This window comes from Larus michahellis, chromosome 18 (genome assembly GCF_964199755.1).
Source record: "Larus michahellis chromosome 18, bLarMic1.1, whole genome shotgun sequence".
NCBI classification, from domain to species: Eukaryota; Metazoa; Chordata; class Aves; order Charadriiformes; family Laridae; genus Larus; species Larus michahellis.
The window spans coordinates 123,129-149,621 of record NC_133913.1 but is presented as its reverse complement, the minus strand read 5'-3'; the positions used below and the strand labels follow the sequence as shown (position 1 = coordinate 149,621).

Here is a 26,493-nt window from a genome sequence, read left to right as displayed (position 1 = left end):
CCACCCTGGGCGCAGTCACAGGGTGGCACCTGGGGACGCAGGTCCTGGGCAGGAGCCATGCTCTGTGCCCTGACTCCGGTTGCCCCCCCAGCCTGGCACCAAGCTCCCCCCACCCCTTGTTGTCCCCCAGCCTGCTCCCAGTCACGCTCACACTGGTTACGCTGGTTTGCACTGGCCCTTGATACCCTTTTATTTCCTGGGGCGTCCCCCGGGGCACTGTGTTCAGGGCTTGGGGGGGGGGGTCAGCATTCACTCCCCACACCTCGACTTGGGGGGGTGTGCGTGTCTTGGGGGGGGAATTCAGGCCATGCACTGTCCTCGGCTGGTGCCGCACCGTGCCGGGGGTGGCTGAGGGGGGTGGCTGTGACCCCCCCAGGGTTGGGGGGGTGACAGGACAGGGTGGGTGGGGGGGGGGGGGGGGAGTCCAATGTGCCGTTTGCATCCGGAAAAAGGGGCCCATGGTGGGGCCCAGACTGTGCCCATGGAGTGGAGGGGTGCAGGCGGGGAGGGGGTGGCTGGAGGAGGGGGGGGACTTGTGCCACTCCATGCTCGTCTCAGCCTGGCACCGCTGTCCCTTGGCCGTGGCGGTGTGTCCTGTGCCGAAGCCGGGTGCCCCCCGGGATGCCTGGGTGTGGGTGGAGAGGGGGTGCAGGGGTGCTCCCAGCCCCCCCCTTAACTCCGCCGCTGCTCCTGGTCCTTCTTCTTCTGCTTCTCTCGCTGCTTCGCCTTCTCCTGGGCCTTGCGCTCCTTCTCCACGGCCAGGCTCAGCTCCTTCAGCTTCCGCTTCAGCATGGCGCGGTCCTGCGAGCTGCCCACCCCCAGCGCCTGCCGGCACAGCCGGGCGCTGGCAGCAGGACCACACTGCCCTCCCCATGGCCACGGGGCGCCGGCACCCCCCTGCCTGATGGACCAGCCCCTTGGGGTATCTGGAGCCCCCCCTGCGCTGCCTGTCCTCAGGATCATCCTGCTGAGGTACCTACACCCCTGTGCACCAGCCCGTTGGGGTACCTAGAACCTTCCGTCTGCCTCGTTGACTCATGCACTGGGATACCTGGAACCTCCCCCCCACCTCCTGCCCCATGGAGCAGACAATTAGGACAAGAGGTTTTAGGTACCCTGTGACGAGCCTATCGGGGTACTTAGAACATCCCTGCGTCTGCCCCATGGAGCAGCCCATTGGGGTGCCTAGAGCCTGTTGTCCTCTGATGAGACCATTGGGGTACCTAGAACCCTCCCAGACCTCCTACCCCATAGAGCTCCCTCTTGGAGTACCTAGAGCCTGTTGTCCTGTGATGAGACCATTGGAATACTTAGAACCCTCCTAGAGCTGTCACATGGAGAACCCTGTTGGGATACCTAGAACCCACCCAGACCTCATACCCCATGGAGCACCCCGTTTGGGGTACTTAGAACCTCTTGCCCTGCAAACTGAGCCTGTGGGGGTACCTGGGCCGCCCTGCACCCCAGCAGAATAGCCCCCCCAGCCCCATACCTTGAGCTTGGCACCATCGAGGTGCAGCAGCCGTGGACCATCGACGCCATGGGCCGAGAACTCCTCCACGTACTGCTCCAGGTTGAGGCTCTCCAGCCACTGTCCCACCTGATGGCACGTCCAGTCCGCAGCCGTGCCAGGGGGCTCATCCAGAAACTAGGCACAGGGGCCTGGGTGTTAATGGGGGATCCCCATAGCACCCGGGGCAGGGGGGGAACTGACCTTGCACCCCCCGTGGGGCTCACCTCGTCCGAGGACTGTGACAGGGTGTGGTAGGGATAGGAGCACTTGGTGGCGGTGGGGCCAGGCAGGCGCGGGCTGGCGCTGGGTGGTGGGGAGTCCTCACTCAGCGTCGAGTCCTGGGGCAGCAGGAGGGGCGAGGGCAGGGCTGGCCTATAGCCAGCTCCCTATAGCCATCCTCCCCCCTATAGCTGTCCTCCCTATCGGGCTGCCAGACCCTGTGGGGCTTTGATCCCCTCTAAAGCTGTCTTGACCCTTGTGGGGCTTTGATCCCTCTCCCTCTAGTTGCCCAACCCTATGGGTCTTTGAACCCCCTGCATAGCTTCTTGACTCTGTAGGGTTTGACCCCCTCCCCTATAGCTGTCTTGATTCTGTAGAGCTTTGGTCCCCTTCCCCATAGCTATCTTCATTCTATGGGGCTTTGTCCCCTGTCCCCATAGCCAACCAAACCCAAGGGACAATAACCCATAGGACCACCACCCTCCTTTCCTGCAGCACCCTGTCCCTATAGGGCTCCCATACCCTCCCCTAATGCCACCCACCCCCCGGGGCCGGCAGCCCCCTGTTCTGGGCACTGACCTGGGAGGCGGATTTGGCGGGGCTGAGCCCCTCGTGCCGGGGGGAGCCGGCGGGCGAGGCGGAGCCGGGGGAGGCCGAGCCCCTCGCGCCGTCCGAGAACCAAGAGAAGGGCAGGAATGGGGACCCCGAGGGGCGTCCAGGACCCTCTGCCACCTCCCTGGGGACAGAGGCGCGTTAGGGCCCCCGGGCTGTCCCGCTGCAGCGCCCTCCCTGCCCTGGACGGGGGGTCCCTCACCTGCTGCCCATGGACAGGCGGTTGCTGCCCTTCTCCTTCCGACCCTTGCTGGAGGACACCCGGCGCAGGGTCACCCTGGGTGGGAGGGAGATGGGTCGGTGGGGAGCGGGGTGTCCTGATGGTCGTACCCCTCCCACCACCTCCACAGCCCTCAGCCTTGCCTCCATCCACCCATCCATCCTCAGAGACACCTCCATCTCTGCATCCCTCCCTCCCGCCAGAATTCTCTCCCTCCGTCCCTGCATCCCTCTGTCCATCCCTCCCTCCATCCACACATCCTTCCTCCATCTCTCCATCCATCCCTGCATCCCTCCTCCATCTCTGCATCCATCCCTCCATCTGCACCTCCCTCCCTCCATTCCTGCATCCCTCCACCTTTCCATCCCTCTAGATATCTCCATCTATTCCTACATCTTTCCAATGCACCTCTCCATCCGTTTGTCCATCCATCCCCCCTCCCTCCCATTCACGCCCCCCAAGGGCCGGGTCTCACCCCAAATCCAAGAACTTCCTCCGTGTTTTCTTATCAAGCCCCACAGTGGGGCTGGCTGGCTCGGGGGGGCTCATGTCCCGGCTGTCATCTGCAGGACGAGGACAGGGGTGTCACCGACTGCCCCCTGCACGTGTGTCAGGGTCCCTGCGTGCCCTGGGGGGTCGGGGGGGGGGGGGGCTCACCTTCACTGTGCCGCTGGGGCCGGGTGTCGCAGCGGGCGAAGCCGGGCGAGCTGTCGGAGCTGTGGCAGGACTTGGGCGAGGGGGTGCCCACCAGCCCCTCCTGGGACGAGGCGTTGGTGAGGGGTCGGTAGTGGCTGAGGGGGGCCGAGGGGGCCAGGGGGTCCCCCAGGGCCCGCCTCACCGCCCCCACCTCAAAGGAGAACTCGGTGCTGCAGGAGAAGGGTGAGGGGGCTGGGGGGCCGCCATCGCCCTCCGCTCCCTGGGGGGCACGTGGCATGGTGGGGGGGTCAAACCCCTGTAGCTCCTCCCCCCCCCCCGCCCCAGGGTGTCCCCCTATCCCCTCCCTACCCCAGCCGAGGGGTCCCCCCAAACCCTTCCCTTGGGTCCGTGGAGCCCCCCCAGCCCCTGCGGCCCCCCCGGGGCTCACCGCCGCCTCGGGCCCCTCATCGCCTTCGGTGGAGCTGGCGCTGTCTCGCAGGCGGGAGCGGGAGGGCCGGTGGCGGCGGCCCTTGGCTAGGAGCCGGGCACGGGCCTTCTGCAGGCTACTGTCCAGGCGCGGCGTCTCTGGAACCACAGCGGTAAAATCTGGGGGTGAAAGAGAGACCGGGGCAGAGAGAGAGAGAGAGACGGACAGGGGGGACAAACGGATGGGGAGGGATGGATGGACAGACAGGTAGGGAGAAGGAAGATGGGGAGTGAGGGAGGGAGGGACGGACGGACGGATGGGTAGGGAGAAGGAAGAGATGGATGGAGGGATGGAGACAGGGAGAAGGAGACAGATGGACGAATGGAGAGGTAGGGACAAGGAGATGCGAGGGAGGGATGGTTGGAAGGACAGATGGACATGTAGGGAGGAAAGGAGGGATGGACAGACAGGTAGGGAGAAGGAAGATGGGGATGGATGGACAAACGGATAGGTAGGGACAAGGAGATGTGAGGGAGAGATGCAGGGATGGAAGGGAAGATGGACAGATAAGATACGGATAGATGGACGGATGGATGAACAGACAGGTAAGGAAAAGCAGACAGAGTGGACATATGGATGGGCAGGGACAAGGAGATGGGGATGGATGGGGACGGGGGGAAGAAGATGGATGGACAAATGGAGAGGTAGGGACAAGGAGATGCAAGGGAGGGATGGAAGGACGTATGGACAGGTAGGGAGAGGGAAGATGGGGCAGATGGATGGATGAATGGACACGTACACAGGTAGGGAAAAGGAGACAGGGGAGTGGACAGATGGACAGGGAGAGGGAGAAGAAGGGATAAGGCCAAGTAGAGGAGGTGGAGGGACAGATGGATGGGCAAGGACAGGAAGACGGATGGAGGGAGAAATGGCCAGTTAGGGACAAGGAGAAGGGGATGGGAGAGGTGGATGGATGGTCAGGAGGAGAAGGCCAGCCCCATTGAGAGGGGACAGAGGGACAGCGGAGCACAGGGACAGGGCAGCAGAGTTGAAGGACGGGCAGGGGATCCCGGTGGAGATGGGAGAGGGGGACGAGGAGAGGGGAGCGTTGGGGACGTGGGTGGATGGGGCACCCCAGGGGGGTGAGGGGACAGAGGGACAGAGAGAAGTGTTCAAAGAGCTGTCCCGGCACGGGGAGAGGAGCAGTGCGGTGTCCCCGAGGACAGAGCGACCCCATCCCCTGGGGGGGGGAGGAAGCTTTGCCCAGGGCCTGGTCAGGACCACCCCCATGTCCCTGCCCGGCTGTGGCCTCCTGCACCCCAACCCCAGCCCAAGGAGTGGCTCTGGGCCGTGTCCCCATGTCCCTGTCACCCTCTGTGTGCCCACATCCACATGCCTGTGTGCCCTATATGTGTCCCTGTGTCCCCTGCCCCATACATGTTCCCATACCCGTATACCTGTGCCCCATGCACGTCCCCGTGACACCATGTCCCCTGCCCCACATGTGTCCCTCTGCAGGTGGCTGTATGCCCCATGCCTATCCCTTTGTCCCCTAGCACATGTTGTCCCCTAGCACATGTTGTCCCCAAGCCCAGCTCTGGGGTGCCGCCCCCTCGCCTCTAGCAGGCAGGAGGACACTGAGGGCGGGTGGGGACCCAGGGGGGCAGCACCCATGGGTGTCTCTGTGCCCCGTGGGCCCCCGGGGACTCACCGAAGACCTCATCCACATCCTGCAGTTTGGAAATCGACATGGTGGGACAGAGCTGGGGATAGAGGGGACAGTCAGGGAGGGGGGACCCTGTGCTGGGGGGTGAGGGGGAGGAGGAAGGGAACCCAGACCCCAATGCACCCAGACCCTCTGCAAGTGGGGGTGGGAAGGGGATGTTCCCCCCCCCCCCCCCCGCCCTCCTGCTGATCCCAGTGTCCCCATGCCCTCAACCTTGCAGCGCTGGGGGGGAGAACAGCAGGGACTTGGGGGGGGAGCAGGACACAGCAGATATCTGCCCCAGTTGGAGGGGGTCAGCCCCCCCTTCTCCCCGGGGGTGTGGGGGGGCGGTGTGGGAAGAGGAGGCTGGGGGGGCTACTGGGAACGCTCTTTGCAGGGCAGCCGGGAAGGGGTTAAATCCCACCCACCCCCACCCCGGGTTCAGGGGTCTCTGGGCGGGGGGGGCGGCAGATCCGAGCCCAGCTCCCTCCCCAGCCCCTCCCTCCCCCCAGGGAACCGGGGCCAGCGAGGTCCGGGGGGGTCCGGGAGGGGGCTGGGCTGGGGGGGAGATAGTGCCGGGAACGGGGACCTTACCGGGAGGGGACAGCACCGTCGTGGGGCGGGGTGGGGGGGGGCGGCGGCTGGCTGTACCCGGGATGCTGTACCGGGAGTGAGGGGGTTGTACTGGGGGATGGGGTTGTACCGGGGATGCTGTACCGGAGGAGGGGGAGGGTCGTACCAGGGATGATGTACCGGGGGTGGGGCTGTACGGCGGGTGGGGATGTACCGGGGGTGGGGGTTGTACCGGGGATGGGGGGTTGTACCGGGGATGGGGTTGTACCGGGGATGGGGTTGTACCGGGGATGCTGTACCGGAGGAGGGGGGGGTCGTACCAGGGATGATGTACCGGGGGTGGGGCTGTACGGCGGGTGGGGATGTACAGGGGGTGGGGGGTTGTACCGGGGATGCTGTACCGCGGGATGGGCCGCCCGGGGGTTACGCCCTGGTGTCCCCCCCCCGCCGACTCACCCGCCCTCCTCGGGCATCCTGGGCGACTCCCGCCGCCGGGCCGGGCCGAGGGCGCCGGGGAAGCGCCGGGGAGCCGAGCCGGGCCGGGCCGGGCCGAGGGCGGTGCGGAGCGGGGCCGCCCCGCCGGGCCGGGGGCCGCGTGGGGGGGGGGACAGGAACCCGGAAGCGGCCGGGGGGGGGTGGGGGGCCGGGAACCGCCGCCCCGCCCCGCCCGGCTCCGTTCGGCCCGGCCGGTGCCGGCGGCGGGTGGCGGTGCTGAACGGACAGCGCCGGGGGCGCGGGGGGGCGCGGACACGGGGGGCGACGGACACGGCGGGGCGCGGACACGGCGTCCGTACACCCCCCTGCGCCCCCCTCCTCCCCCCCTGCACACGCACCCCCCCACACACGCTCTGCCTCCCCCAGCCCTCCCATAGCCCCGTGGATGCGCTGGCCTCCCAGTGCCCCCCCAGTCCTTCCCAGTGCCCCCAGTCCTTCCCATGCCTCCCAGTGCTCCCAGTCCTTCACAGTGTCCCCCCAGTCCTTCCCAGTGCCCCCCCAGTGCTTCCCACGCCTCCCAGTGCCCCTAGTCCTTTCCGGTGCCCCCCCAGTGCTTCCCACGCCTCCCAGTGCTCCCAGTCCTTCCCAGTGTCCCCCCGGTCCTTCCCACTCCTCCCAGTGCTCCCAGTCCTTCCCAGTGCCCCGAGTCCTTCCCACGCCTCCCAGTGCTCCCAGTCCTTCACAGTGCCCCCCCAGTCCTTCCCACACCTCCCAGTGCTCCCAGTCCTTCCCAGTGTCCCCCCAGTCCTTCCCAGTGCCCCCCCAGTGCTTCCCACGCCTCCCAGTGCTCCCAGTCCTTCCCAGTGCCCCCCCGGTCCTTCCCACTCCTCCCAGTGCCCCCAGTCCTTCCCAGTGCCCCCCTGGTCCTTCCCACTCCTCCCAGCGTCCCTCAGGCCTCACCGTTCCTCTCAGCGTGCCCCAATCGTTGCCAATCTTCCCAGTGCCCCCCCCGGCCCCGCGCCCCAGCCTTCCCACTCCTTCCAATGCCCCCAATCCTTCCCACTCCTCCCAGTGCCCCCCAGTCCCCCAGTGCCCCCAGTCGGCCCCGCCGTCCGGGAAAGGATGCGGTGGTGGAGGCTGAGGCGGTGTTTATGGGGATGGCGGGACGCGGGGACGCTGCGTTACAAAACGAGGACCAGTACATACATACGTACATATATATATAGTATATACACCCACAGGTATACGTGTGAGATTAAATAACCCCAGCACCCCCCCGGGGCTCTCGCTCCCCGCCCCCCCCCTTAAATACTTCCCCCACCCCCCCACCCCCAAGTGGCTCCAATCCAGTCGGACCCCCCCTCCCTGTTCCCCCCACCCCCGCGAGCCCCCCTCCTCCCCCTCCCAGTATAACCAGCTCTGGCTCCCAGTTGCCCCCACATCCAGTTACTGTCGGAGACTCGGTACTTCGGGGGGAGGGGGGCGGGGGGGGGGCGCAAAATAGAAACAAAACTTAAAGGGGTTCCCCCTGGGCCGAGGGGGTGGGGCCCCCCCGACCCGGCTGGGGTTGGCCAGTGGTGGGGGGTGTCCCAGCCCCAGAGAAATACTGTGATTTATTGGGGGGGGGTGAGGTGTGGGGGGGGTGTATTTACAGTTGGGGAGGCGGGTGAGAGCATCGCCCCCACCCTGGAGAGGGACCCCCGCGTGTCCCCCCACTCCTGCCCAGGGAAGGCGAAAGCCCTGGGCTCGAGGAGGGCAGTGGCAGGTGCTGGGGGGCACCCCCCTGGCCGTGCCCCCACAGCGGGGTGTCGGGCAGCCCCCACATCCCCAGGAGGCCACGGTGGGGCCACTGCCCCCCCCCATGCCCACTGCAGGGGTTGGCAAAGGCTGAGGGGGTCCCTCCTGCCCGGTGGTGGTGACACTAGGGGGAGAGGGCGCGGGGGGGGGGGGGGGCACTTGGGGTCCCCCCTCCACGACGAATGTCCATGGTGTCCCAGGCACCGAACCCGAGGGGGGGGTACCTCGCTGCAGCGCCGGGATCAAGTCCGCGGGGGGGCCCAAAGGCAACTGGCCCCCTCCAGGCCGGTGGTCCAGGAGAGTCCCAAGAGGAGGAGCTGGGGGTGGGGGAGCTTCCAGCGTAACCCCCCCTCCCTTTGCTCCCCAGTATGGCTCACATTTAGGGGGGGAGGGCATTTCTGCCTGCCCCCCCCCCCAGCGTCCAACCGGGGTACCAGCTCTGTGTCGGAGGGGGGGGGGTGTCATGTCGAGGGGAGGGTGCGTTTGGGGAGGGGGGGAGTCCTGGGGGGGGCCGTGCCCCCCCCCGATCTATCCATCACGTCACCACGAGACTCACACTGGACACAGACACGAACGCGGGGTGTCCGCCCCCCCCGGAACCCCCCGAGACGCACCGCAGCCCCCCCCCCGCTGTCTGTGCCCCCGGGGGAGGGAAGTGGGGGGCACCAGGAGGCCTTGGCGGGGGTCTCGCCTCCTCCCCGGTGGGGAAGGGGTGTGTGGGGGTGTGTGGGGAGGACAGGGCTGGGGGGGGTAGAGGGCCCCCCCCCAAAATCGCTGCGGTTTGAGGGTGGTTTAAGTCGGGTTGGAATTTTTCAAAGTCTGCAGCTTGGCCTCCAGTTCGGAGATCTGAAAAACAGCAAAGGGGAGAGGTCTCAGCCGGGGGGGACCAGGGGGCGTGGGGATGGGTGGGGGACACAGGGACAGGGTGTGGGGACACAGGGACATGGGGGCAAACACGTGGCGGGGGGGCGACAGGGCTGGGAGAGACTGGATGAGGATACAGGGATGGGGATATGGGGACGGGAACACCGGGATGGGGGGACTGGACTGAGGGGGGTGAAACAGGACAAAGGGGGCAGGACGTGGGGGTGCTGGTGGGGAGACACAGGGGGACGGGGCAGGGGGGCAGCGTGGGCAGGAGGAAGGTACTGGAGGGCCAGTGTGGGGCTGGAGGCAGAGAGATGGGGGGAAACAAGGATGGGGGGGGCACAGGGACAGGCTGGGGGGCTGCAGGCAGGCGGGGGGTGAGTCTCTGTGGGATGCCGGGGGACAATTTGGGGGTGACGGAGGAGGTCATAAGGGGGGGGCAGGTGGGGGGTTGCTCTGCTGGGTGCCAGGGGACCCCCCTGGTGCCCCCCAGCCGGGTGGGTGCCAGCCCCCCCGCTGCGACCCACAGCAGCCTCCTCAGCGCTGGGGGATCCCAGAGGATCCAGTGACCCTGCGGAGGATCTGCTATGACCCAGCACAGCTCTGCCCCCCGCTACTGGGGGGGGCGGGAATCCAGTGTCGCTAGCATGGAATCCAGCGTGAGCTGTTGTGGGATCCAGCATGACCAGCACGGGATCCAGCTCCCAGCAGAGGATCGAGTGTCACCCCGCGCCTTGTGCCGATCTACCGGGAACCACCGGGGGATCCCACCCAAACCGCCTGGGATCCAGCGCCCAAGAAGATCTCCTTTGGATCCATTATGGGATGTCGGACCCTGAAGCAGGATCCACTGTGACCCAAACCCTTGGCAGATCCACTGCAATCCAGTGTGGGATCCAGTGCCCGGAGGCGGATCGGGCGTGCGCCAGCACCCGAGCAGATCCCCTGCGATCACGGTGCGGGGCACGGTGGCGGAAGCACAATCCAGTGGGAGCCGGCGCCCAAAGCAGATCCCCGCCGTGATCCGTTGTGGGATCCAGCAGCCGGAGCTCAGTCCAGAGGGGAGCCAGCGCCCCGCGCAGCTCCGCTACCGCCCGGCGTGGGATCCAGTGGCTGGCGCGAGCCGGCACCCGAGCAGATCTGCTGCGATCCATCCTGGGATCCAGCGGCGATTGGGAAGCCATGGGCCGCGACGGCGGTGTGGCGGGAGCGACGTGGTGGAGCGGGGCCGGGCGACGGCGGGGCCGAAGCCAGGGCCGGCCGTTGCCCGCGGGGCTCAGGGGCAGCCTGCGTCCCGGCGCCCAGTGCCCACCTTCTCCTGCAGCTTCTCCATCTCCTCCTTGTGTGCCAGCTCCGACTCCTCCAGCACCCGCCGCTGCGCCGTCTCCTTCTTCAGGAACTCGATCTCCCTGCAGGGACCAGCGCGTGGGTGCACGTCACCCCCCACCCAGCACCAGGGGGACCGTGCTCAGTGGGGTGGTGGTGTCTGGGGATCTCCCAGGGGATGGTCCATGCCCAGGAATAAGGGATGCCCAGGAAGAAACTGGTACCCCAGGGATGGGTCAACATCAAGGGGATGGTCCTTGCCCAAGGGATGCTTCATGCCCAGGGAAAGGTCTGTGCCCAGGTGAATGTCCCTGCCCAGAGGATGGTCCATACCCAGGGGTGGTCCCTTCCCACGGAAAGGTCTCTGGCCAGGAATGTGAGATGGCCAGGAAGGATCTGGTGCCCCAGGGATGGGTCCATGTCGAGGGGAAGGTCCCTGCCCAAGGGATGGTCCCTGCCCAGGGGATGAAGGTGCCCAAGAAGGATTTGGTGTCTCAGGGATGGGCTTCTGCCCAGAGGATGGTCTGTGCCCAGGGACAAAGGGTGCCCATGAAGGGGTTGGTGCCCCACAAGTGGGTCCATGCCAAGGGGATGGTCCACACCCAGGGGATGGTTCAGTGAGGGGCCCCAGGTTGGTGCCCAGGGATGGGTCCATGCCCAGGGGGATGCTCGTGCCCGGGGGAGGATCGGTGCCCAGGGCACGGCGCTGCCCTCACTTTTGCTGGTACTCCTTGATGAGCCTCTTGGCCTTGCTGTACTTGCGCTCCAGGGTCTGGTACTGGGCCTGCGTCTCCTTGAGGTGCTCGTCCACGGCCTGGCAGAGGTTCTGCGCCTCCATCCAGTACCCCTCCAGCTTCTCCATCCGCTCCTTGTTCTCCTCCACGCTCTGCTCCAGCTGGGCCTTCTCGGCCCGCCAGCGCGCCTTCTCCTGCTCCAGGCACTGCAGCTGGGGGACAGCGGGGTCAGGGCATGGCACGGCACAGCCAGGACCGCTCACGGCATGACATGGCTCGGCATGGCATGGTGAGGGGTCTGGGGGGGAGATGTGGGGAGCTAGGAGGGCATGGGGGAGATGGAGATCCATGGGGGCTGGGGAGATGGAGGGAGGTCCTTCCCGCCCGCATGGGGCCGGGGCACCCGCTCACCTTCCTCTTCAGCTGCTGGATCTCGGCCTCGGTGACGGCGTGCTTGATCTGGAGCTGCGAGAGGAGCCGGGTGTTCGCACGGGGCGGGCACATCCCCAGGCGGGCACACAGGCTGCCACGCTCGGGCACGCTCCCCGGGCACCCCCCGTCCCCTCCTCACCTCCTTGAACTTGTGCACCAGCTTTTCGGGGTCCATCTCCACAGGGGAGAGCGTGTCCTCGTTCTCGGCCAGCTCGAACACTTCAATGGCCATCTCGCCGCTGGGGAACATGGGGCTCATCTCCTCCTCCTCGTCCGTGGCGTATTCACCCGTCTGCGGAGGGCACGAAGCCGCGTTGGCACATGGTGGTCCCCAGCTTGGCACCTCCACCCCATCCCACCAGGGGAAACTGAGTCACCGGCCCCATATCGGCTGGGGGGACCATGTCCGTCCCCTCCTGGGTGGGTGCTGTCCCCCCTCACCTCCTCGTCATCCTCGGTGTACTGGGTGTAGCGCTGCTCGATCATCTCCCGCTGCCACCTCTCCTGCTCCAGCGTCTGCTGGATCAGCTGGGCCACCTCGCTCTGCTCCCCCGGCTTCTCCCGCCCGATGAGGAACCTGCGGGGATGGCGGGGACTCAGCTGGGGACAGGGAGCTTTGGCCATGGGGGGCCTGGGGTGGGGGACGCCCCGGTGGCACAGCCAGGGGAACATCCCTGCTGGGACAGGCGGTGCTCCTGGGAGTGGCAAATTTGTGGGGGGGACATAATGGGGCCAGTGGATGAGTCGGGGGTTTAGGGGGATCCTGGGCTGCTGAGGGGGCATTCTGGGGGGCAAGGGGGCACTAGGGTGGCACAGGGCAGGCAGAGGGCATGGGGACTAGGGGGGCAGGGCTGTTTTGGGGCAGAGGACAGCCTAGCCTGGGAGCTGGGGTGCTCTGGGGACAGGCTATGGGGCAGGGTGCCTCAGGGGGCCCATCACGGGCCGTGGGGGTCTCCCAGCCCCCCAAACCCCCCCAGTCCCAGGCCCTACCGGACACGGCCCTTGGTGTTCCTGAGGACGGAGGCGGCGAAGCTCTGCGTCACCCCCACCAGGCTGGTGCCGTCCACCTCCACGATGAGGTCGTTCACCTGGATCCTGGGGACAAGGGGACCGTCACAGCAGGGCCACCCCTTGCCCACCTCCCCGGCATCTCCCACCCCAGGGAACATCTGGCGCTTCTGCCCCCACACCAGCTCCTCCACCACCACCCAAGCCGCAGGTGAGTGGCAGCGGGGACCCAGGCGGGTGTTTCGGGCCGGGCAGCCCTTACCTGCCATCCCGGTGGGCAGCGCCCCCCTCCGTCACCGTCTTGACGAAGATGCCCAGCTTCTCCAGCCCCATGTCGGCCCCCGCGCCCATGCCGATGATGCTGATCCCCAGCCCTTCGGAGTCTGTGGAGAGAGCGCGCCATGTCCTAGCAGGGTGGCAGCACCCTACCAACACCAATGGAGTCACCTCCAACCTGTCCCCAGGGTGCCGCAGGGGCCCCAGGCTGCAGGATGGGGTGAGGACCCACCTTTCTCCAGCTCTACGGGGAAGAGGTCGAGCCGCTCCACCCTCTTCTCCAGCTCATACTCGGCCGACGCAGCCATGGGGTCGACGTCTTCATTGCGGCGGTCGTAGTCTTCATTGGAGTAAGTGCTGAAGACCTGCCGGGACGGAGGGAGCTGCTCAGTGGGGCAGCAGGATGGGGTAGGAAAACGCTGCAGCCACCCACCACCCCGGCACCAGCAGCACCCGTGGCCGAGGGGGCATCCTCAGGTGAGGGGAGCCCCGGGCAGGGGCATCAGGGGGTGTTACTGAGGCTACGAGACACTGGAGAATCCCCCCTCAAGTCGTGTCATGGAGTGAGGGGAGGTTTGAGGAAGCACAGAGGGTTTGGGGTGGCCCTGGGAGCAGAGATGGTGTCATGCCCTGTGCCACATGGATGGATGGACAGAGAGATGGACAAAGGGGTGGATGGATGGAACAGCAGATGGACAGATGGATGGTAGGAAGGAAGGAAGGAAGGAAGGAAGGAAGGAAGGAAGGAAGGAAGGAAGGAAGGAAGGAAGGAAGGAAGGAAGGAAGGAAGGAAGGAAGGAAGGAAGGAAGGATAGATGGGTGGGTGGGTGGAAGAAAGTGTACAGGACTGGATGGATGGACCTCACCTCCTCTGCCCATCCCTGCACCTCACCCCCTGCCTGGGCACCTCCATGGGCGAGCCCGGACCCCACGGACCCAAACCCACCATTGCACCCAGGAGAGATAAATCCCACCATAAGTTTGGGGTTGGTTTATTCCCCCGGGTTTCCACCCAGCAGGATCAACCTCCACCTCCATCTGGAGGGATGCCTGGGCACAGGGAGCACCAGGGATTCTGCGGACCTTGGGGGTCCACAGACCACCCCCACCACCAGGTCTCCATCCTCCCCATGCCCGTCTCTCCCCATCGGTGTCACTTGTAGGATGCTTGAGCTTGGGCACCGAGGAGGGATCAGCCACCCTCGGTCCCAAGGGAGAGGGGATGGGGATGGGTTGGGGACACACGTATGGGCCTCTAACATCGTAAGTCCCTGGGGACACTGACCCCCATCGTGGGGCACCCCTAAACCCTCCCACACCTGGTTCAATGGGGGCCGGCAGCTCAGGAGGGGCTTGGCGTCCCCATGCTGGGCACTGTGGTGGCCCTGGCTGAGGTCGGATGTGCCACAAGGACAATGTCCCCAGCCTGGCGCTAAAGGGAGTGGGGTGCCACATCCCTGCACGCCGGGAAGCTGCCAGCACCCCTCTCCGGGTGGGGACAGGCTGGCCAGGCGCTGAGCACGGCAGATGTCCCCGGAGGGGCCCCGGCCCGGCGCTGCTGCCGGGGCGAGTGGATTAGGGATAACGCGGCAGGGTTAAAGCCTGGCCACAAAGGGTATTAGGGATGAGTGTCAAGGGCCATCGCACAAAGCCCGGTGACACCACGGACGGGCAGGACCCACCTGGGTGGCACCCAGGGGTGCCGGGGACAAGCGGGGCAGGGGACATGCCTCTGTCCCCCCATATGCACGGTGGGCACCCGAGCCCACAGCTGCAGGCACACGTCCTGGCTCACCCCACTGTGCCCCCCACCCCTGCCCTCACGTCCTGGGGGGGTTGGGACATGGTGGGGGTCTGGATTGGCTTCCAAGGGAGAAGCAGCCGGAGCCAGCACAGACCCAGGGGACGGGGCTGGCAGTGTGTGCCCCCATCACTGGGTGCAGGTTGCCCGCTTTGGGGGCCATGCTGGGGCTGGGGGGGGGTCCCCAGTGCTCCCAGCCCCAACCACCACAGTGGGTTTGGGGGGCTCAGCGTCACCCATACCCCTGCAAGTGCATGGGGGGGAAGCTGGAGCTCCCAGACACCTGGGCCCCTTCCCCACCTGCGTACGGGACCCCCACCATCACCCTGCGGTGGGACGTGGGTAAAAGCGAGAGGCTGAAGGCAGTGCTGGGGGAGCACCCCAAAAAGCCTGACCGCCCATCCATGGGTGGGGGGACATCCTTCCCAGGGCCGGCTTGGCCAGTTCCCACAGGACCAAGGCCCCCCCCAGCATGCAGCCACCCAGCACACCGTTGTCCCCTGCCCGGGCCAAGGTGGTCCCTGTCCCTCCGTCCCCCCATCCCAGGTGGGGCCACCCACCCGCTCTGACTCAGAGCCAGAATATAGGCCGGGGCTCTAAAAATAACCCAGCTCCGGCACAAAGCAATCGCTGCTCCTCCGGTCGGGGGGGATTCAAGCGGGAGAGAACACCCCAAAATAGCTGCATGGCCCCTTCTTCCCCTGCCCCCATCACTGGGGGAGCATCCCAGATGGGGACCCCGACCCCAGCCGGCATCCCCGACAGAGAACTGGGGGGACACGGGGGATGCTGTCCCCCCTCCTGGCCATGCCGCTGAGACACTTCCCCTTCCTCCACTTCCCGAAACGGTCCTGGGCGCCGGGCTGGGCCCATGGCAGGGGTAAATACCCACCCCAACGCCGCTTCATCCTCGGGGACCCCCGGTTCAGGAGAAGCCCTGGCACTGAGGGATCCCCCGGGGACCAAGGGCTGAGGGTGGCGGCGTGGCTGCCGCACCCAGCACCCCATACCCGGATATTTTGGGTATCCCCACCCAAAATATGGGGGTGGCTCCTGGCCTGTCCCAGGCACGGCAGTGGGTTGGCACTGGGTGCTGTGGATGGCCACCCCAGCGAGTCCCAGTGCCACTTTTCCCCATCACATCGACCCCAGGGTGGTCCCTCGCTGGCAGGGGGAGCCCAGGCTACGCCAGGGCAGGGCCCTTCGTTAACCGGCTCGTTAGCCAGGCCCAGGTGGCCGCCCTCCTCCCCTCAACGCAAGGGCATGGCCAAGTGGGGTGCCATGCCCCATGGCTGGGGGGCACAACCCCCCACCCCACATCACTGTCCGCAGCACACCCAAAAGGGGTTGTTTGGGTGGGGAACATATACCCCACCCTGGGGTGCCCCCCACCCTGGGGTGCTCCTCACCTTGGGGTATCTCCCCATCCCCAGCTGCCCCCTACCCCAGGGTGTCCCCCTGCCACCCCCAGCTGTCCCCCTCATCCCCAGACCATCTCACCTGGATGGGGGCCGTGCTGAACTGAATCTTGCGGTTGGGGACGGGCTCCTCTTCCTCGGAGAGCCCGGGGATCTCCACGCAACCCGACTCGGGCTCGTACAGCCCTTCGGCCTCCTCCTCCTCTTCCAGCCCGCTGCCCCCCGAGTCCTCCCCGAGCCCGCTGTAGGCACTTATGTCCACCAGGTCCGCCTCGGAGAAGTCCTCCTTCTTGGCCTCCTCGTAGCCATCGCCCTCCTCTGCCCGCTCGCCCTTGACATCCTCCTCGCCCGTGGCCAGCCCCAAGCCCCCATCCAGCCGGGGTGCAGTGGGTGCCAGACCCTCGGCCGCCTTGGCCGGTTGGGGTGCGGGCACGGGTTCACCTGCTGCTGTTGTTCCCTCCTCCTCTTCCTCCTCGGCCTCGCCACTCTCCTCCACCTCCACCGGCTTGATCTTGCAGACCTCCTGCACCCGTGGGGTGGCTGTCTCCTTCTCCGCCGGCCGGCTGGTCTTCCCCGCTGTCTTGTCCTCCTCCAGTGGCTTGGCTCGTGCCGGGGCAGCGTGGCCATCACCTGACCGTCCGGCCTCAGGGCTTGGCAAGAAGACCCGAGGTCGCTTGCCCACCACCTTGGCGTTGAGTGGCCCTCCCGCTCGCCCTGGCGCCTTATGGAGGTTGTTACGGAGGTCGGCCTTCTCGAAGACGGCGCTGAGCTGGCTGACAGTGGGCGAGACGGCTTCGGTGTCCAGCTTGTCCAAGGACTCGGTGCTGCCATTGAACCTCACCACCACGTCCAGCTTACGGTCCTGGAAACCGGCTCGTTCCTTACGTAGCAAGAGCTTGGTGGTGGTGGCCTTCTCCTGCGGGCTCCTCTCGAAGATCTTACGGGTCTCCTGCAGCTTGGAGAAGGGTTTGTCGGGTTTGGAGTCGAAGCGACTGACCCTCTCCGAGACGCTGGTGCCCAGCTTGAGAAGGTTGCCCTGGTCCATGCTCTCGCTGAGGCTACCGGCCCGGGGCAAGGAGAGACGGACGGGCTTCTCCTTGGCCTTGGCCAGGTCGCAGGCGCCCTCGGGGCCGGGCGCCGTCCCCATCTGCAGGAACATGTTCTTGATACGGTGAACGTTGGAGCCATACTTCTTACCCCGGCTTTTCTTGCCGTCTTCGCCGTCGGCCTCCTTTGTGGGTGCCAGGGCCTGGATGGTGGCCTCGTAGGCGTTCCGGTGGGGGGACGCGCTCCGCAGCCCCCCGCCGCCCGTCGCCCCGCCGGAGGGGGACCCCCCGCCGGCGGCCGCCCCGCCGCCTGCCTCCGTCCTCAACATGCCGCCACCGGGCCTCCGCTCCGCATCGCCCGCCGCCGCCGCCGCCGCCGCCACCGCCGCCGCCGCCGCGGCCCCTCGCCGGCTACAGCGGCATGGGGAGGGGGATGCCGCCCGCAGCGGGGTGGGGGGCCGCCGCCGGCACACCTGCACCGGCCCGCGGGGGGGCTGCGGGGCTCGGTCAGGCCATGTCCATCCCGGGGGGCCCCCTCCACCCCAGCCCTTCTTCCTTCCTCCCTTCTCCTCCTCTTCCCCTTTCTCTGTGGCTGGTGATGGAGCCGCTGCTGCCTGCGATCTGCCCGCCCCGCTGCCCGCAGAGCCCTCTGGGTCTTAGCGGCGCGCTCGCTCTTCCTCTTCCTCGCCGCCCCGCTTCGGCCTCGCCGCCCGCCGATGGGGGGAACCCCCCCGAGACCCCCCGCCCGCCGCACAGACGCCCCACACCCGCACGGGGTCCCCTCCCTGTGGCATGTGCCCCCCCCCCCCCCGCAGCATCTGTGCTGTGCCGTGCGTGTCCCCCGGCTTCTACGGTGTTGCTGCCCCCCCCCCAGCTCTGTCCCCACATCCCCCCCAGCTCTGTACCCACGTCCCCCCTCCAGCTCTGTCCCACACCGTACATGTCTCCTTCTGTCCCTCTACTCCCCCACCCCCCATTTCGGCCCCCAGGCTGGTCCCTATGTCCCCTCATAGCTGTCCCTGTCCCCCCAGTTTTGTACCGCTGTCCCCTGCATCTGCCCCCACATCCCCCATGCTGTCCCCATATCCCCCTAATTTTGTACCCGTGTCCCCCCGTCCTGTCCCCATGTCCCCCTACTTTTGTACCCATTTCCCCCTAATTTTGTACCCATGTCCCCCCATTCTATCCCTGTATCCCCCCCTTCTGCCCCATATCCCCCCCAGTTTGTACCCACATCCCCCCATCCTGTCTGTCCTCCCAGCTCTGTCCCCATGTCCCCACGCTCCTCTCCCTTTGCCTCCCCCCAGTTTTGTCCACATGTCCCCCTGCTTCCATCCCTTGGGACCGCTATGCACCCATGCCCAAAGTCCTCCCCCCCCATCTTGAGGTGTCCCCACGGGGGCCCTATTTGCTTTCTGCCCCCATAAATTTGTCCTTGGGGTGCAGCACATCGCCCCGATGTCCCCACCCAGGGCTGGCAGGGGGGGAAACTGAGGCAAGGGGACCCCGGGAGGGGGTCCAAGATGCTGCGCCACTTCCTCCTTGTGCTGCTGGGTGGTTTTTTGGGGGTAATTTGGGGGGGTTTGTTGTCTTCCCACTGGGACACAGCAGAGGGGCCAGAGCTGACAGCCTGGGGCCGTGGAGGGGGTCCCTGCCGCGGGAGGAGCACCCCAAGGGGCTGGGGGTCAGGGTGGGGGCACCCCTGCTCCCCAGGCCGGGCAGCGCGCGGGCGCCAGGACCCTGCAGATGGCCCACGTCGCCCCACGCAGGCTCCCGGCCCTTTGTGCGTGACGCGGCGTGACGAGCCGTGACGTGACGTGACGTTTCCCCCCCCCACCCCCCGCCCAGCCACCGCCTTCCCCTTCCGCTGCTGCCATCTCCCCCCGCCAAAAACCCCACCGCAGGGCCTGGCCCCCGCCACCGCCAGCCCTCCAGTGTCCCAGCACCCTCCGCTGCGTCCCGCCAAGGGACACCGGCCCCACGCACACCCCTCCGTGCACGCACACGCGTGTTCACAGGCGTGTTCCTGCGGTGCCGCACAAGGGCACACGCCTGTGCATGGCAGCGGTGCTGGCAGGCTGCCTGCCATGACAGCGCGGGGGGCGGCAGCTGTCCCCAAGCGTCCCCCCACCCCGCTGTGCCCCATCCCGTGTCCCCACTGCCGTCCCACTGCCTATGAGTGGGGACACCAGGACAAGCCCACCCAGGGGACACCCCACCGGACCCCCAGAGCCCCTCGGCAGCCAGGGGGGCTCCGTGCCACAGAGCCTTGGTGGCAGAAGGTGGCTGTGACGGGGTCCTGGCCTTGTTCCCAGTGGGTCCCCCCCCAGGCGGGCCCCCCCCCGGCCAGCCCAGCCCCGCTGCCTCCGTCAATCAGCCCTGGCCCCGCTCCCGGGTGGTGGCGAAGATGGAGGCCCCTGAGCTGCTCCGGGTCTGGGTGCTGGCAGGCGAGTGGCAGCTCCGTCACCCCCCGGGGGGGACACGGCTGGGCCGGGGGTACCCCCAGCGGGGAGGGGATGGGGGGACCCCCAGGGCAGAGTGGGGACGGGGGATCCCGGCAGGAGGGGAAGGGGGGGACAGGGCTGTGACATGACAGAGCTAAATAGAGCCATCCTGTCCCTGGTGCCAGCTGGGTTTGGGATGGGGGGGACCGAGTGGGACTTCTCCGTGACAGGTCCCGGGCAAGGGAAGGTGCTGTCCCCGTCCCTGTCCGTGTCCCCATCCCTACCCCCTCCTAAATACAGCCCACCCCGTTGTCCTGGGCTTGCCTCACAGGGACGTGTTTCTGCCCCAGCTGGGTGTCCGGGGGGGTCTGTGGGCACCTGCGGGTCATCCCGGGGTCTCTGGGGAATGGGGAAACTGAGGCAGGGAGGAGCTGTGTTCCCCAGCCCCGGTTCTAGCCCCATTCCTGGCCGCAGTCATGGCCTTGGGGCGGTCCTGGGCCACCCTTCCCAACCACCGTGTCCTCCCCGACCACCGCGTCTCCTCTGAGACCGGAGCCATCTTCGTCCACGAGCTGGAGCGGGAGCTGTTCCAGGAGGCCTTCCTCGCCAGGAGCGAGGACGACAGCGGTGAGGGCCAGGCTGAGGGGAGTGGGGTCGGGGGGGTGTCCTGCAGTACCTGGGGTGGGGGGACTGGGACTGTTAACGGGGGGCACTGGCTAATGTTGGCATGACTGGCATGACCCCAGTTGGGCTGTCCATCCCTCCCTCCCTCCATCCATCCCACCCTCCATCCCTTCCTCCCCTTCACCCACTTGGGGATCCCCAAGGACCACCCCATTGCGCTGTTAAAGCCACCTGGGAGCAGCATCCCTTCATCCCCCACCACTGAGGGGTTGGGGGGTCACCTCCATTTGGGGTCATTCGTCTCAGAAAGGAGACCAGGACCCCCCTGGGGCACAGACCAGTGGTGCTTCATTGTTGGGACCAGTTGGATGGGGAAGGGCTTGCAGGGTGAGGGTCTGCGTGTGGCACAGCCTGGTGGCATGCGTGTCCCCATGTCTGTGTCTGTCCCCACCCATCTGTGTGTCCTGGCACCCAGTAGCCACCCCCATCACCTTCCAAGCCCACCTCCGGGACCACCCCGACCTGCCACGGTGGCTGCGGTACATCCAGCGCAACCCCCACCAGCCAGGCTACCTCTATGGCAGCCCCACGGCCGCCGAGGTGGGCACCCATGCCATTGAGGTAGGTGCCCACCCTCACGGCCCCACGCCAGGGGGTGACACAGGGGAGGGGGGGGGGTGGCATCTTCAGGAGTGTCTCCTTGGCTTGCAGGTGCTGGCATACAACCGTCACACCTACGAGACGGTGGCTCAGCTCCTCATCGTCACCGTCGTCCCCGCTCCAGGTAAGGGCTGTGCACCCCCAAATCGCACCGGGCTGCCCCAGACCCGCCGCGACGGGCGTGGGGTGTCCCCGTGGGTGCCAGGTCTCCTCCGCAGGGGGGGAGCCCCCATACCAGGGCGAGTTCCTGGTGGGGAACAGGAATGTGGAGGAGCTGCTGCCGGTGGCCGCACAGGAGACCTTCCTCGGGGCCACAGCCGGTGTCTGGGAGCAGGACGACCTCCACGTCATCAACATCACCTCCGCCCTGGACCGGGGCGGCCGCGTCCCGCTGCCCATCGAGGGGCGCAAAGAGGGGTACGGTCAGAGCCGGGGGTGGTGGGGTTGTTCCCGGGCAGACCCCCCGTCCTCTGTGCGTGCGGTTTTGGGGGGGGCGCCTCCAGCCAGTGCCCCCCCACCCTGGCAGGGTGTACGTGAAGGTGGGTTCCCGCGGTGGCTTCTCGCCGTGCCTGGCATCGGCCGCCTCGCCCCAGAGCCGCTTCCGCTGCAGCCTGGGCCAGCAGCCCCTCGCCTCCTGCTACGACACCTTCGCCCCCCACTTCACCATCCGCTGGTGCAACCTCACCCTGGTGAGACCCCCACATCCCCCCCGACCCCACTCACCAACCCCCTGGAGACCCCCCCGTAACCATCCTCCCATTGCAGCTGCAGGTCTGGCCCAGCCCCACATCGCCAGGGCCAGTGTGGGGTTCTGGGGTGCTGGAGGAGGGGGGGGATTTCCAGCCCCCCACTGAGGTCCCCCCCCGGGACCTGCTGCCCGGGTACCTGGTGACGCTGCTGGTGCCGCTGGCGGTGGCCGCGCTGCTCTGCCTGCTCCTGGGCCACCTCATGTGCTGCCGCAGGGAAGGAGTGTGAGTTGGGGGGGCACACTCAGGGTGGGGGTCCCCCCACCCCAGCCAGGGCATGGGCACCCCGGGCTGGGTGCCCTTTCCCCAGCCATCATGGCCCAGGGACAGCCTGGGGGTGGTGAGAGCCCTTCTCACCATCATTATATGTTTTTCCCCTTCTTCCCCTGTTTCGTAGGCAAAAACGGGACTTGGAGACATCTGAGTAAGTCGCCGCGGGCTGAGCCGTGGGGGTGCTGGGGGACTGCTTTTGGGGGGGCTTTGTCGTGGCCGAGCACAGGGCGGGGACGGAGAGGGGGACGGTGAGCAGTCGGTTGCGGTCGGGGGATGTGATGAGGTGACGGACCCTAAAGGTCTCCCCAAAGAGCCCCCCCAGCCCCCCTCCTCCTCTCCCTACACCTCAGTGCCCCCAATAACCCCCCACAGACGCGGGCTGGAGCACAAGAGCTGTTTTACTTCTCCAATAGCCTCAGCCGGACTCAACACCAGCAAGGATGACCCCAATGATGGGGAGCAGACCAGAGCGATGGGGGGCAGGCCCCCACGATGGGTGGGCAGACCCCCATGATAGCAGGGGAAGACCCGAATGATGGGGAACGAACCTCAGCGATGGGGAGCAGACCCTAACGATGGGATGCAGACCCCAAAGATGGGGGGCAGATCCCAATGATGGGGGACTAACTCCAATGATGGGGTGCAGACCCCGATGGTGGGGGACCAGCCCCAACGATGGGGTGCAGACCCCAACGATGGGGGAAAAACCCTACTAATGGGGGGACAGACCCCCTCAAGCCCCTCCCCAAAGGCATGCGGGTGGGAATGTGGGGCGCAGCACTCAGTTTTCCTTCCCCCCCCACCCCAGCATCCAGCTGGTCCATCACACCACCATCCACGGGGACACGGAGGAGCTGAGGCACATGGCCGGCAGCCGGGACGTCCCGCGGCCCCTTTCCACCCTTCCCATGTTCAACGTCCGCACGGGTCAACGCATCAACCCCATGCCCGGTCCCTCGGATGGTGCCCGCGTCCCCCTCCTCCCGCAGTGAGCCGGGATGATGCCGGGGGTGGGTGGGGTGGGTGTGTGAGTCCCAGAGGTGGACAAAAGGGCATCATGATGATTTTTTGGGGACAATTTGCAGGGGACAAAAGCCCGGCAGCGGGCAGAGCCCAGCCGGACGGGCGACTGCCCGTCCGGCTGGGCTCTGCCCGCTGCCGGGCCATTGCCCAGAGCATTTTGTGGGGGTGGCACCGATAGTTGGGGGGGGCGTCATCATCATCCACACGCAGCAGTGGGCAATGCAGACGGTTTGGGGCTGATAAAGTGGCCGTTTGGCGATGAACTGTGGCTTTTCTGCTTTATTTTTGCCCACCCGCACCCTCCCCCCCCCCCCCCCCCCAACAAGCATCCCAGCCTGGCTGCAGTGATACTGGGGGGCGGGAGGGGGTGTTTTTGGGGTGCAGCCTGTGCTGGGCTCCTTCTGGCTGCAGAGAGTGTGTTGAGTTTGCCAGTTCTCTGCCCCAACCGGCCCCAAAGCGGGATGAGCTCCGAGGTTGGGGGGATGCTGAGCGCTGTGGGGCTGGGGTCCTTCCGGGGGGGGTGTGTGTGTGTGTGTGCGTGTGATGTCCCACTCTGTCCCTTCTTCTAGGGGGGGGTCCCACTCCCCTCTTCCCCGCTCTTCAGCTGCTTTTCTCCACCCACGACCCCCCCCCAAAAGACTTGCACCCCCCGCAAGAGCTTGGCCTGACCCCGTCCCCCCCCGGTCCCAGCCCTGTGGGGCTGGTGGAGAGAAGATCGGGGATGGGGACAGGGACAACGAGGAGGGGGGGACAGTCCCAGGGACACCCGCTGGCACCCCAACGTCCCCCCGACTCACCTGGGTGCCTGTGACCGGCGGGATCTCGTCTGGAGCCCCCGCTTGCTCGTCCCTTCCACCGCGCAGACCCGGGCATCCCGCTCAGCACCCCCATAACCCCTCCCCGCTCCCCCCCCAGGGGGTCCCCCCGGCCCCTCGCCTCCAAAGAAAGGACCTCTTTCACTATGGCCCCCCCTTTCGCTGGGGGCAGGCGCCAGGGCGGGGGTTAGGAAAACACGGGGCCCGCGGGAACAAGGGGAGCCATTGACGGGCCGGGGCCGGCGAGGAGAAAGGCGCCATTGAGGCCTCGTCCCGCCGCCTGCGCAGCCCCCGGGGGTCCCGCTGGCGCCCACCCCCAAGGTGACGCGGTGGCACACGGCGGCACCCTCTGCCCTGGGCACACGCGTGCGGTGCCGGTGGCTGCACGAGTGAGTGTGTGCTGGGGCTCGGACGTGGGGGGCACCCACGGGGGTGGGGGGGGCTTGCACTGTGCCCCCCACACACTGTGGCATGTGTGCACTGCGGCACACACACACACACAGTGACACACACACAGTGACACACACACACACACACACACCCCCCATGGCGCACACACACCCCATGACACACACATAATGTGGCACACACACACAGAGTCACACACACACAGTCACACACACACTGTGACAGTCACACACACAGTCATACACATACACAGTCACACAGTCACACACACACGCAGTCACACATGCACACGCAGTCACACACACACACACACTGTGACACACACAGTCACACACACACTGTGACAGTCACACACACACAGTCACACACACATGCAGTCACACATGCACATACAGTCACATACACACACAGTCACACACACAGTGACACACACAGAGTCACACACACACTGCGACAGTCACACACAGTCACACACACAGTCACACACACAGAGTCACACACACACTGTGACAGTCACACACAGTCACACACAGTCTCTCACACACACACACACACAGTCTCACACACACACAGTCACACACACTGTGACAGTCACACACAGTCACACACAGTCTCACACACACACTGTGACAGTCACACAGTCACACACACACACAGAGTCACACACACTGTGACAGTCACACACAGTCACACACAGTCTCACACACACACACACACAGTCTCACACACACACTGTGACAGTCACACACAGTCACACACAGTCTCACACACACACTGTGACAGTCACACAGTCACACACACACACACAGAGTCACACACACACTGTGACAGTCACACACAGTCACACACAGTCTCACACACACACACACACAGTCTCACACACACAGTCACACACCACAGTCTCACACACACACTGTGACAGTCACACACAGTCACACACAGTCACACACACACACTGTGACAGCCACACACAGTCACACACAGTCTCTCTCTCTCACACACACACTGTGACAGTCACACACAGTCACACACAGTCACACACACACACACACACACACACACACACACACACTGTGGGTCTCTCTGTGCCCTCCCTCACCCAGCTGCGACGCCTGTGCGCCCCCCCCCGCCTCCAGCTCACCTTTTGGGGGGGGGCACCCTGCGCTGAGTGCCCCCCAGCCCCCCTTCCTCCCCTTGCTGCCCCCCATCCCCATTCCCCCCCCAGTTTGGGGAGGGGACACCCCCGCCCCAAGTCCCCTTGGCTCTCTTCCCCCCCCGCCAAATCCAGCCCAGCCTCCTTGCCGGGGGGTGGGTCCCCCCTTCCTGCCTCTCCCCCCGCCCCCCCGGGGCAGCGGGGGGCTGAGCGAGGGGCGGGGGGAGGCGCGGGCCGGCGGCGCAGACGCTCGGCGGGAGCGGAGCCGGGAGCAGAGCGGGGCCCGGCACGGGCGGCCCCGGCGCCGCCGCCGCGACCCCCGGCGCCGCCCGGGACCCCCACCCACACACCCGAGAGCGAGAGCCGCCGGCGAAGAGCACCCCAGGTTGGTTGGATCATTTCACATGCTTTATTTCAGCAGTCAGAAAAAAAAAAATAATTAAAAAAAAAAAACCCAAAACAATTTCAAATTATTATTATTATTATTATTATACATATACAAAACTAGGTACAGACTCCAGGAGAGCCCGGAGCATGCGCCGGGAGATGGGGGCCGGCAAACGGTGTGGGTTCGTGCCCCTCCGTGCCCGGGGAGGGATGCAGGGATGCAGGAATGGATGGATGGATGGATGGAGGGAGGGAGGGAGGGATGGATGGGTGGATGGATGGATGGATGGATGGATGGATGGATGGATGGATGGATGGATGGATGGAGAATAAGCTGCTGGAAGACAAGAGCGGAGCTGAAGTTCCACCTGCTTAACCTGGAAATCGGGGGAATTTTTTTCCCTTTCACGGCTTTTAATTTTTTGTTGGCTCTACCTTGCGTTTGCTCCGGGATTTGCTTGCGGGATGAGGGTGGTGGTGGGAGGGTTAAATAGCACCTTTAGAAAATTCACAAGTTGAGCTGGGCAGCAAAGAAAGGAGGGGAAAAAAAAAAATCCCAAAATATAGTGAAATTAAAATAAATCAAGCCGAGTCGCGTCTTTGGAGGCTGTAGCACCAGGCGGTCCCGGGCTCGGGTGTTGCGGGACCAAAAATAAAAGATAATTAAAAAAAAAGCCACACCAGGATAAAAATCCTGCGGGTGAAAAAACCTCAGCGACTCCTGAGGGACCTTGAACGGAGGAAACTGAAAATAAAAGAACAACAGAGCAACAAAACAGAGAGGGAAGGGGGGGAATATTAAGAGAAAAATTAGCACCTTTGCTCTGAACCTGGCAGGAAAGTCCCGGCACGGCTGAAAAACCCCAAACGAACCTAAAACTACTTGAAAATGAAAGAAAAATAACCCCAAAATTA

The 26,493-nt window shown here is 65.9% G+C and overlaps 3 protein-coding genes across 8 annotated transcripts; 1 reads left to right on the top strand and 2 right to left on the bottom strand.

Annotated features, from left to right (window-relative positions):
• Window positions 1-159: 159 nt before the first annotated feature.
• Window positions 160-6,675, bottom strand: SAMD14 (sterile alpha motif domain containing 14). Of its 2 annotated transcripts, none has more exons than XM_074562038.1 (10): window positions 6,362-6,675; window positions 5,339-5,390; window positions 3,649-3,806; window positions 3,222-3,321; window positions 3,040-3,127; window positions 2,547-2,621; window positions 2,312-2,468; window positions 1,738-1,851; window positions 1,493-1,648; window positions 160-825 (listed from the first exon to the last, which is right to left on the bottom strand). In XM_074562038.1, the coding sequence occupies exons 2-10, from the start codon at window positions 5,376-5,378 to the stop codon at window positions 673-675; spliced, it is 1,041 nt and encodes a 346-aa protein (XP_074418139.1). In that variant the 5' UTR covers window positions 5,379-5,390; window positions 6,362-6,675; the 3' UTR covers window positions 160-672. The 2 variants fall into 2 exon arrangements, with proteins under 2 accessions (XP_074418139.1, XP_074418138.1); XM_074562037.1 differs by having other exon boundaries at window positions 3,649-3,785; window positions 6,362-6,495.
• A 1,305-nt stretch (window positions 6,676-7,980) lies between these two features.
• On the bottom strand, window positions 7,981-17,687 carry PPP1R9B (protein phosphatase 1 regulatory subunit 9B). The gene is made up of 10 exons (XM_074562033.1): window positions 16,082-17,687; window positions 13,013-13,145; window positions 12,767-12,887; window positions 12,487-12,591; window positions 11,938-12,073; window positions 11,636-11,788; window positions 11,476-11,529; window positions 11,047-11,276; window positions 10,317-10,413; window positions 7,981-8,983 (listed from the first exon to the last, which is right to left on the bottom strand). Exons 1-10 carry the CDS (start codon window positions 17,372-17,374, stop codon window positions 8,930-8,932), a joined length of 2,376 nt encoding a protein of 791 aa, XP_074418134.1. The 5' UTR covers window positions 17,375-17,687; the 3' UTR covers window positions 7,981-8,929.
• A 1,408-nt stretch (window positions 17,688-19,095) lies between these two features.
• On the top strand, window positions 19,096-23,076 carry SGCA (sarcoglycan alpha). Of its 5 annotated transcripts, none has more exons than XR_012584158.1 (10): window positions 19,399-19,492; window positions 19,964-20,116; window positions 20,592-20,734; window positions 20,825-20,897; window positions 20,992-21,190; window positions 21,300-21,462; window positions 21,539-21,744; window positions 21,917-21,943; window positions 22,601-22,908; window positions 22,967-23,076. XR_012584158.1 is itself a non-coding variant. In XM_074562035.1 (9 exons), the coding sequence occupies exons 1-9, from the start codon at window positions 19,453-19,455 to the stop codon at window positions 22,782-22,784; spliced, it is 1,188 nt and encodes a 395-aa protein (XP_074418136.1). In that variant the 5' UTR covers window positions 19,399-19,452; the 3' UTR covers window positions 22,785-23,076. The 5 variants fall into 5 exon arrangements, 3 of the variants coding, with proteins under 3 accessions (XP_074418137.1, XP_074418136.1, XP_074418135.1); XR_012584157.1 differs by having other exon boundaries at window positions 20,589-20,734; XM_074562035.1 differs by having other exon boundaries at window positions 22,601-23,076.
• The last annotated feature ends 3,417 nt before the right edge of the window (window positions 23,077-26,493 follow it).

What these genes read in the sequence shown, in the direction of transcription:
- SAMD14 (XM_074562038.1), bottom strand. Translation starts at nt 5,378, where the DNA reads ATGTCGATTTCCAAACTGCAGGATGTGGATGAGGTCTTCG. An exon ending in AGGAAGTTCTTGGATTTGGG is followed by an intron (nt 2,622 to 3,039) that starts GTGAGACCCGGC and finishes CCTCCCACCCAG; the next exon opens with GGTGACCCTGCGCCGGGTGT. An exon ending in CCGCCAAATCCGCCTCCCAG is followed by an intron (nt 1,852 to 2,311) that starts GTCAGTGCCCAG and finishes CTGCTGCCCCAG; the next exon opens with GACTCGACGCTGAGTGAGGA.
- PPP1R9B (XM_074562033.1), bottom strand. Translation starts at nt 17,374, where the DNA reads ATGTTGAGGACGGAGGCAGGCGGCGGGGCGGCCGCCGGCGGGGGGTCC. An exon ending in TCCAGCAGCTGAAGAGGAAG is followed by an intron (nt 11,277 to 11,475) that starts GTGAGCGGGTGC and finishes GCTGTCCCCCAG; the next exon opens with CTGCAGTGCCTGGAGCAGGA. An exon ending in ATCAAGGAGTACCAGCAAAA is followed by an intron (nt 10,414 to 11,046) that starts GTGAGGGCAGCG and finishes TGGTCCCTGCAG; the next exon opens with GGAGATCGAGTTCCTGAAGA.
- SGCA (XM_074562036.1), top strand. Translation starts at nt 19,133, where the DNA reads ATGACAGCGCGGGGGGCGGCAGCTGTCCCCAAGCGTCCCCCCACCCCG. An exon ending in CCGGGTCTGGGTGCTGGCAG is followed by an intron (nt 19,493 to 19,963) that starts GCGAGTGGCAGC and finishes TCCTGGCCGCAG; the next exon opens with TCATGGCCTTGGGGCGGTCC. An exon ending in GCTGGTGCAACCTCACCCTG is followed by an intron (nt 21,463 to 21,538) that starts GTGAGACCCCCA and finishes CTCCCATTGCAG; the next exon opens with CTGCAGGTCTGGCCCAGCCC.